Source organism: Sus scrofa, chromosome 14 (assembly GCF_054392235.1).
Source record: "Sus scrofa isolate SSC_HxYL_T2T_F1_AM1 chromosome 14, Sscrofa_HxYL_maternal_Yorkshire_Landrace_v2.0, whole genome shotgun sequence".
In the NCBI taxonomy this organism is placed as follows: domain Eukaryota; kingdom Metazoa; phylum Chordata; class Mammalia; order Artiodactyla; family Suidae; genus Sus; species Sus scrofa.
This window is the reverse complement of record NC_139396.1, coordinates 133516633-133527355: the sequence shown is the minus strand read 5'-3', so window position 1 is coordinate 133527355 and position 10723 is coordinate 133516633. Positions and strand designations below refer to the sequence as shown.

The window sequence follows — 10723 nt, the reverse complement described above, 5'->3', positions numbered from 1 at the left end:
GACCTATGTCGAAGCTCACAGCAACGCCGAATCCTTAACCCACTGAGCAAGGCCAGGGATCAAACCCATGTCCTCATGAATACTAGTTGGGTTTGTTACTGCTAAGCCACAATGGGAGCACCAACAAAGCAATCTTGAGAAAGGAAAATGGAGCTGGAAGAATCGGGCTCTCTGGCTTTAGACTATATTACAAAGCTACACTAATCAAACCTGTATGGTACTTGTACAAAAACAGAAATATATAATCAATGGAACAGGATAGAAAGCCTAGAAATAAACCACACACCTATGGTCAATTAATCTATGACAAAAGAAACAAGCATATATACTGGAGAAATGACAGTGTCTTCATTAAGTGGTACTGGGAAAACTGGACAGCTACATGTAAAAGAATAAAATTAGAACACTCTCTAACACCATATACAAAAATAAAACTTCTGCCCATTTATCTATTTATTTTTTGTCATTTTAGGGCCACACCTGTGGCATACAGAGGTTCTCAGGAAAGGGGTTGAATCAGAGCTGTAGCTGCTGGCCTACACCACAGCCACAGCAATGCCAAATCTGAGCCATGTCTGCAACCTATACTATAACTCACAGTGGATCCTTAACCCAATGAGAGAGGCCAGGGATCGAACCTGTGTTCTCTTGGATACTAGTCAGATTTATTTCCACTGAGCCATAATGGGAACTCTCCCTATTTTTAAATCTAATTTTTTCTACTGCGTTATATATGCTCTTTATATATTTTAGATTTTAACCTTTATCAGATATATGATTTGCCAGTGTTTTCTCCCACTGCCTAGGTTATCTTTTCAATTTGTTGATGCATTTTTTTTTTTCTTCCTGTACTGAGACTTAAGTTTGGTGCAGTTCCATTTGCTTGTTTTTGTTTTTGTTGTCTTCGCTTTTGGTTAAGTCCAAAGAATAACTGACAAAATCTCAATCTCCGATTATATTAAGGGACCCTTATAAAGGGTACACCCAACTTAAAGTGGCTTGAATGAGAATATTTATTGGTTCAGATAACTGAAAGCCCAGAGATAATGCAGTTCTCAGGACTGATTTATTCCAACAGTTGTGCTCGATTTCCCTCTCATTCTTTTGGCGTTGCTCTCTTTTGGCATCAGTTGTATTCTCAAACAGGTAGTGAGATAGCTGCAGGCTTCATGACTCATATTCACACATCATAACATATAGCAAAAGAAAGATTCATTTTTAGCAGGTCTCCTAGAAACAGAAGCCACCAGCAAACTTCCCCTAGCATATCCATGGCACAAATTTCTGAATCAACTCTGTACAAGAATAACATTAACCTTAGATTACTCAGGCCCATCCCTAAAGATGTGGGTGAGGTCAGCCTTTCCTAAATCACATGGACTACATGGAGAGTGATTTCTACAACCAAATCAGAATTGGGAGATGAAAGGAGAAAGTTTTAGTAGGAAACCAATGATGTCCACTAGGAATAAACTCTTAGTTTTTTCCAATCCAGATTCACAATAATATGGGAAACAACATCTACTGTTTAGTACCTTATTATAAAAAGGATTTTAAGTGATTTACAAAAATACATGAAATATATAACATATATGATGAAATGAATAAAGAGAAAAAAGGATAGAAAAAGATAAACCAAGGGATAAGCTCATTTCTGCCTTTTTTTTTTTTTTTTTTTTTTTTTTTGCTCTTTTTAGGGCCACACCAGAGGCACATGGAGGTTCCCAGGCTAGGGATCTAATCGCAGCTATAGCTACCAGCCTACACCAGAGCCACAGCAATGCCAGATCCAAGCCGCGTCTGTAACCTATACCACAGCTCACGGATCCTTAACCCACTGAGCGAGGCCAGGGATCGAACACGCAACCTCATGGTTCCTAGTCGGATTTGTTTCCGCTGCACCGATAAGCTCATTTCTTAACATTCATTCAATATGATCCTGTCCACTTGTGGGTTGCAGATTTGACTCTCAGACTCTGTCAATTGAAACAGGAAAAGTGAATTAGTAGCAGTCAGACCTCTTTTGGTTCCAAGTGTGAAAGATCCAAATCAAACACACATAAATACAAAAAGGAAATTTATTGGCTCATTTAATAGAGCAGTCTGTGAATGCAACTCACTTTAGGCGTAGATGGGTCCAGAGACTCAAACAAGATTCTCAGGAAACTTATTTCTGTGTTGGTTTCATTCTCAAGTAGCCTCTTCATTTGCTGACAAAGATGGTCTCGAAAGCGATATGCTCATACAGGTCTACGGCCAGTTACTCTAGTGAAAAGAGAGCATCTCTTTTCTTAGAGCTCCAGAAAAAATCCTTGCTTGGATTCTGTTTGGCTCTGTTTGTGTTATGTTCCTGTGTCTGTACTGAACAACACGGACAAAGGAATGAGGCATTATAACTGGTTAGCCTGGGTCAATGTGCCCTCTCCCATAAGCAAGAGGAGGAATATGATTTGACAGTCCCATCAGGAAAGCCAAATTTTTCAGTGGCACCTTCAGAAAGGAAGAGTTAGGCAAACAAAATGTCTTTAAGACATTTTTTAAGACATATGTTTTTAAAACATAATTCCATATACAGAAGCTATAAACAAATCAATGGTTCAGAAGCCCTACAACGCCCAGACTAACACTTAAGGAAAAAAGTCTCCTCTACGACCTCAATAACACACCAATATAGGTATTGTATACAACTGTTTCTATTACATCTCCAGTATAGATCAGTGGCATAATGCCAATGTGATTTGATTTTTTATTTAATTCAGTGCAAACCAAACATGGTTTTTTGTATGATTTTATCCAAGGATATAATTTAGCATCTAAAGAGGAAAAGATGGAATGAATATTCTTCAGGTGTCTTAAGTCACAACTTTTAGTTGCAACAGAAACCCATTCAAACCAATGGAGTCATCTTATTTGAGAGATGTTGACTAAATAGAAACAAGTAAGAAATGACATTTTGCTTCCACCATTGTCTTCAACCATGCTGTACCAAACTTCTTCACTGCCCTTGATCACATCTCATGCTATAGCTTTTCGGTCTTTCAGGTTTAAAAGGTCCAAGCTAGGAGTTCCCTGGCTCAAAAGGTTAAGGATCTGGCGTTGTCACTGCTGTGGCTCTAGTTACTACCGTGGTTTGATCCCTGGCCTGGGAACTTCCCTATGCCTCGGGTGTGCCCCACTCCCTCCACCCTCCAAAAAAGGGAGAAAAAAAGGTCCAATCTAATCTAAAACTCTCTCATATTGACTTTTTATTTATTTATTTATTTATTTATTTATTGCTTTTTAGGGCTGCACCCATGGCATATGGAAGTTCCCAGGTTAGGAGTCGAATTGGAGCTACAGCTGCTGGCCTATGCCACAGCCACAGCCACAGCAATGGCCAGATCCGAGCCACATCTGTGACCTACACCACAGCTCATGGCAATGCCAGATCCTTAACCCACTGAGCGAGGCCAAGGATCGAACCTGTAACCTCATGGTTTCCTAGTCGCATTTGTTTCCTCTGTGCCACAACAGGAACTCCCTCACTTTGAATTTTTATCTTATTTTTTCATCTTTTTAGGGCCATACCAGTGGCATATGGAAGTTTCCAGGCTAGGGGTCTAATTGGAACCTACACCACAACTCACAGCAACACTTGATCCTTAACCCACTGAGTGATGTCAGGGATAGAACCTGCATCCTCACGGATACTAGACAGATTCATTAACCACTGAGCCATGACGGGAACTCCTCACACTCACTTTTCAAAAAAATTATGGTTTATTTACAATGTTCTGTCAATTTCTGCTGTACAGGAAAGTCACACTCACTTTTTAAAAACAGCTTTATTAAGGATATAAATTACATACAATTCACCCACTTAGGCGTACAATCCAGTGGCTTCTAGCGTATTCAGAGTTGTGCAACCATCACCACAGTAAATTTTAAAACATTTTTACCACTCACAAAAGAAACTCATATCCAATTTAAAGCACCTTCCCTTTCTTGGGTCAGGGACCAGATACTGCTTGGACAGAGAGGTGTCACTGCTTTTATTATTTTTCCTTGTCATTAAATTTCTCCCCAAGGAATTCTAGGACTGGAGCAGGGAGCTGAGGACCCAGGGAAAAGACACAAAGGTAATTTTACTGAGCTGGCAGGATGAACAAACTTTCCTGGTTTACCTGGCACTGAGGAATTTCCTAGGATATGGGAATTTCAATGGTAAAATTGGAAAAACTGCAAGCAAACTGGGATGGTTAGTCATTGAATTGAGCTGATGCTGTCTGTAGTTCACTCTTGTTCGATCAATAGCTAACCACCATAACACTTTGTTACAGCCACTTGTCAGGTGGTCTAACTCTTAGCTCTTCCTCTAGGCACCTGGGCAACCTCCAAGCAATTTCCTAACTGATTGTACACAAGTGGCTGAGCTGTCGCCCCCTCAAATTCTGTCTTTCAGCAGTATATTCTTCCATGCTAGTAATGCTAAATACGATTACTGGGTTAAGATGGTAACAACCAGACAGCTCCATTCTAACATTGTTTCTACTTTTATGACTAGCAAATAATCCATATGGTGGTATTTTGGCACCATCTGGATATTCAGCCCCCAATCAACCTTGTCTTGTTCCTGACCCTAGGGAGGAAGTATTAAGTATGATGTCAGCTATGTGTTCTATTTTTTGGCAAATGCTCTTTATCAGGTTGAGGAAGCTCTTTCTATTCCAAGCTTGCTAAGAATCTTTATTATGAAAGGATGTTAAATTTTGTCAAATGCTTTTTGTGTTGAGATGAACATGCAATTTTTGTACTTTGTTCTATCAATTCTTTGTATTACATAGACTGATTTTGGGATGTTAAACCAGCCTTGTATTCCTGGTATAAATCCTATTTGGTCATAGTATATAATCTCTTTTATCTTGCTGGACTTAGTACAGAATAAAGAGTGGATCTCAATGAGGGCAAATTGAAGATAACCAGCATAGTTACCAAAGTCAGTAAGTCCTGACTCTCAATTCAATGTTCTTTTTCCACTAGCAAAGTAAACTTATATTCTGAGTATATAGTTTGATTGCTGTAATGAGAAATACATAAAAATATGAAGGACATGGTTCCCTAGTCTCAAAATACTTACTGTTGAGAAGACATACACACATGAAATAAGGAGTAAATATTTTAAAACCAGACTACATGTAGAAAAACAAAATGAAGGTAAGGGGTTACCTTTATGCTTCTTTTATATTCACATAGTGGAAAGCACAAAATATTGGCTTCAGTACTCAATCCTAGCCTCCTGGCAAGGATATTTTAAACTATCAAAGACTGATACTAGAAAGCTAACCTGGAAGAAAAGAACTAATATTTAATGAGTACTTACTATGAACTTGGTGGTTTTTTTGGGTTGTTTTTGTTTTGTTTTGTTTTTTCTTTTTTGCCACACAGGCAGTATGTGGGAATTCCTGGGCCAGGGATTGAACCTATGCCGCACAGCAGCAACCAGAGCCAGCGGTGAGAATGCAGGAGCCTCAACCCGCTAGGCCATCAGAGAACTCCCAGAACTTGGTGTTTTAATATATCTTAAACCAGAAACCATAGTTATTATTCCTGTTTACAAATAAAAGAATTAAGGTTCAAAAAACTAAGTTAACTTAAACTGGAAGCCAGCATATGATTCCAGGTGTGTCTGATTTGCCCAGGAATATTGCTCTATGTACTACATCCGCATACCAGAAGCATCTTAAAGCAGAAGAGGTTAGTAGCCTAATATTCAAGTCTTGTAAACGACATTAATTTTTGTTTTAGAAAAGTCTGTTTTATTTATTTAATTTTTTTTTGGCCACACCCATGGAATATGGTAGTTCCTGGGCAAGGGATCCAACCTGCACCACAGCAGTGAGCCTACTGCAGTGGCAACACCAGATCCTTAACCTGCTGTGCACAGAACTCCAACATTAATTTGCTATTAAACTTTGAGCAATTCACAGCACCTCTGGGATCCCTAGCTAATCTGTTTAAATAAAATAGACACAATAATATGGTCTACTCTTACCTCTGGAAGATACACAGTGAAGTACAAGCATGGGGGAGGGTTAAGCCAAAATACTGAACATGATTGTGTGTACCTGTGTATGTGATACATATCTTTATCTATATTTCAAAGCCAATATTTAAAACTATTAACAGAAACTACTATAACAGAAACCAGTGAGATTATTGTTGCTTTTTAAATAGTTTGCCTCTTATTTCTCAAAAATTCCTTGGCAAATATTCTATGTTGAACTCATACCTGAAAAAGTGAGGAAAGAAGTTAAGATTTAAAGGTGAGGGATGGGACACACTAATAAAAAAAAAAAAAAAGCAATGCATTTGTTATATCACTTATTAGCACCTAAATCTGTGCATGCTATTCAGAAGCTCCATTAACTAGCTTCCTGACCATGGGTAAGCTCTTGACATTATGATCAGTTTTTCTCCTAATATAGAAATAATAGTTCTATTCCCAGCATGCTGCTCCCATAAAATGAGATTATAAATATGAACACTGACGGGAATTCCCATTGTGGCTCAGCAGTTAATGAACCCAACTAGCATCCATGAGGACATGGGTTCAGTTCCTGGCCTAGCTCAGTGGGTTAAGGATCTGGCATTGCCATGAGTTGTGGTGTAGGTGGCAGACGAGATTCAGATCCTGTGTTGCTGTGGCTGTGGTGTAGGCCAGTGGCTACAGCTCCAATTAGACCCCTAGCTGGGAACCTCCATATGCCACGGGTGTGGCCCCAAAAAGTCGATAAAAATAAAAACAAACAAACAAACAAAAAACTAGTGATGAACTTCACCATTTGAGGCCTGCTCATAGGAAAAGCATTTTTTTAAAAAAATTTTTAAAAGTAGAGTTGATTCACAATGTTCTGTCAATTTCTGCTGTACAGAGGGAAATTATCTTGCGTCACTAGAATCCATTCTCCCTATCTGTGGCCTCAGCTGAAAGAGTTATTTTGATAACCTCCCCAACTTTCCCCAAATCTCACTATTGGACTTTGTAAATTGTCAGATGAAACTTATGGTTAAGCCTTTTCTCTATCTGGGGACAGAGGTAGAAGTGACCTGGTGAATGGGAGAGATCACTTCTGCCTTTTTTGTGTGTCTTTTTTTTTTTTTTTTTTTTTTTGCCTTTACTAGGGCCGCTCCTGCGGCATATGGAGGTTCCCAGGCTAGGGGTCCAATCGGAGTTGTAGCTGCCGGCCTACAACACAGCCACAACAACTCGAGATCCGAGTCGTGTCTGCGACCTACACCACAGCTCATGGCAATGCCAGATCCTTAACTCACTGAGCAATGCCAGGGATGGAACCCGCAACCTCATGGTTCCTAGTCGGATTCGTTAACCACTGCGCCACGACGGGAATCCAACTTCTGCCTTTTAAAGTCTAGGAACATCCTACTTCCCATGTCTGGGACTTTTTATGCTGTACCATTTATATCTTCAGCATCTTGCCCAAGGCAACACATCCAAGGTGTACTTAATGGAAAGAGAAGTTAAAAGAAAAAAAAAATCTTCCTTTTAATGCTTGACTATAGATTGTATTTAGGTATGAATAAGAGACTCTACCATAATAGAATGGCAATTTTTATTTTAAATAAAAAGGCAAAATACTGCTATTGAGTTGACCATGAAGTCACATCTGAATTCATACCTTGCAGTTGAATTTTTCCAGTTCATTAATTAATTCCACTGAAAACAGACTATGCCTCTGTCTGTGCAAGAAGTGTAGACCAGATTTTAATCACGATGACAAAGATGACTGGCAAAATTAAGCAAAGGAAGTGACTGTGCTCTGTTTCAAGTTCTTTTCCTTCTTGGAAACATTCTCCATGGTAGTATGAAACTTAAAGACTGTGACTGTCCTGTCCAGAGAAGGTTAAAGCTGGGTCACAGAGAATTGTAGACTACTCTTCTACCTTCGTCCTGTGATGTCCATGTCTCTCAGAGGTCTGGCTAAACCAGAATATTCTTTGCAATAGCATTCAAAGTCCTTACTTTGGTCACATCTGCTACCTTTAGAGAATATTCTGAGCTAGAAAGAGAGGCTCCCATAGCAACCGAGGAATTTCTGCAATAGAAATAAGAGAGGAACAGATAATTATATAAGTTGTCAAATGAGCCTTCCTATGGGCACTTCATTTTATAGGCTACTTCATGGCTCAAGAACAAGGTTAGGTCAAGGATGCTGGACTACCATATTTCATAATTATTTTTATTAATTACTGGAAACATCTAGTTACCAAATCTACCAGGCAGTATACTTGATTTTATATCTGAAATTATAAATTCTAAGGCTCTTGCTATTTTTTTTTTTTGTCTTTTTAGGGCCACACCCGAGGCATATGGAGTTTCCTAGGCTAGGGGTCCAACTGGAGCGACAGCTGCTGGCCTATACCATAGCCAGAACAACTGGGGATCCAAGCTGCATCTGGACCTACACCACAGCTCACGGCAATGCTGGATGGATCCTTAACCCACTAAGCGAGGCCAGGGATCGAACCCACGTCCTTGTGGATACTAGTTGGGTTCGTTAACCACTAAGCCACGACGGGAACTCTGGCTCTTGCTTCTTTTACATTTCATTTTCTTCAACATATAAAGAGAAATAATCAACAATTACCTGCCAAATTATAGGAGTCCTCTCAAGTATAATAAAAAACATCTAATAGTTTAAATTCCTTAATAGTGATATAATTTCAAAATTACTGAAAATAGAGTAAGGGTGAGGAGAGAATTAAGTATTAAAGGTAGGAAAACAAAAATGATTATGGTTCTTCCATCCTTTTTTTACCTTTGCTAAAGGAAACCACAGGTGAATAGTTTTTACCTTTGCTAAAGGAAACCACAGGTGAATGGGCACACATACAAATCTGACTCATTTTTAAGCTTTAGCTTCTAAATTAAGAGTTTATTAACTGGTCTAAGTTCAGCAATGCCTTAAGGTTATAAAAGTTAGCCTATGTTCAGAAGAGCTAGCTTATTTAAGGCAGGATAAGAACCACTCCGCAGTTTAAAAACTTCAAAAATGACTGTGATACTTACATACTAATCACAACATTCCATTCATTAAGCATGCCATCACTATGGTTTTCCTATTTGGGGAAGTAAAGATTAATCTCATTCCTTTTGGTATGAATCAAAGAGTTCATTTTTACCGAAACTTCATTCCTGAATCTCTAGCCGACCGAGCAGAACAGTGGAATTCAGTAGCACCTGAACCCTCGAGGATCCTTTGTAGATTTCTGTCTGTTATGCCACCCCCTGTTGGAAAGAATAAGTAATACATTAAGTAGAACAGATTTTCATATAAAACTGAATGAATAATATGATTACCACCTCTACCTGGAATCTCCATACTGAAATTTCTCATTGATTCAAGAATTATTCTCTTTTTCTAAGCAAGAATGAATTTAGAAAAAAATGATGAAAGACAAGACTACAGACTGTGGAGATCAAAAGATAAGGTCAAAGAACCTACATATGACAGAACCTTACATGTCTACTGGTTTATATAACAATGCTGTACATCACCGATTTAAATCTAAAAAGATTACCCTAGAGCAAGGAAAAATCATTGAGTGCTCTAACCCTGCTTCCCCTCAAAGGAAAATCAAATTGAAACTCAAGCTAAGATAGACTTAAGGAAGAAGTCACAAAAGCAAAACCTCAGAAATCTATCTCAATGAGAGAACCACTAAGGTTCTTTCTCTGGCCCAGGATTTGATGAACACACAGACTTCATTAGAAATGGGATTAATGCACGGTGTTATATAATTTATTTAATATCAATTTTTTGTTTCATTTTTACAGAAAACTGATTCTACTTTATTAAAAATGCACAATCCAGTAGTTTATGATTCATTTGTTTTGATGAACAAGCTCTTAAATGTCTGTATATAAAGAATATTCTGAAATATTATCAGATTATAAATACAAATCATTTATTCGTCTTTATATCCTTCTCTCCTAATATGCAGGATATATTCAATGTTTTTATTTTATTTTATTTTGCTTTTTATTTTTTTATTTTATTTTATTTTTTGTCTTTTTGCTATTTCTTGGGCCACTCCCATGGCATATGGAGGTTCCCAGGCTAGGGGTCGAATCAGAGCTGTAGCTGTCAGCCTACGCCAGAGCCACAGCAACACGGGATGTGAGCTGCGTCTGCGACCTACACCACAGCTCAGGGCAACACCAGATCCGTAACCCAATGAGTGAGGCCAGGGATCGAACCCGCAACCTCATGGTTCCTAGTCAGATTCGTTAACCACTGAGCCATGACAGGAACTCCTATTTTGCTCTTTAGGGCCACATGTACAGCATACTGAAGCTCACAAGCTAGGGGTTGAATCAGAGCTGCAGCTGCTGGCTTACGCCACAGCCACGGCAATGCTGGCTCCTAGCCTTGTCTGCGACCTACACCACAGCTCACCACAACATTGGATACTTAACCCACTAGCGAGGCCAGGGATCGAACCCACATCCTCATGTATACTAGTCGGGTTTGTTGCTGCTGAGCCACAACAGGAACTCCATATTCAATATTTTTTAAATGACTGTTAAATAAGTACTTCATATTTTAAGCTATTCAAGTTGTTGAAGTAACTTGACTTAAACACCCTTTGACTTAGTAATTTTCTTTTTTCTTAGTGGTACAGTAATATCACTGAGCCCTAAGATGCAGAAAGAACACAGACT

The 10723-nt window shown here is 38.8% G+C and overlaps 1 protein-coding gene across 20 annotated transcripts in view; it reads right to left on the bottom strand.

Moving 5' to 3' along the window:
* Positions 1-819: 819 nt before the first annotated feature.
* CUTC (cutC copper transporter) overlaps positions 820-10723 on the bottom strand; it is a 32862-nt gene continuing 22958 nt past the window's right edge. For 5 of the 20 annotated variants that reach the window (XM_084995071.1, XM_084995081.1, XM_084995086.1 and 2 more), the window contains 3 exons: positions 9181-9286; positions 7312-8093; positions 3810-6622 (listed from right to left, as the gene is read on the bottom strand). In XM_084995071.1, coding sequence (XP_084851197.1) covers positions 7979-8093; positions 9181-9286 — 221 coding nt within the window. In that variant the 3' untranslated portion in view covers positions 3810-6622; positions 7312-7978. Of the gene's footprint in view, positions 1977-2120; positions 2362-3809; positions 6704-7271; positions 8094-9067; positions 9287-10723 lie in introns of those variants that run through there. The other 15 variants (XM_084995077.1, XM_084995074.1, XM_084995088.1 and 12 more) reach the window with 8 other exon arrangements.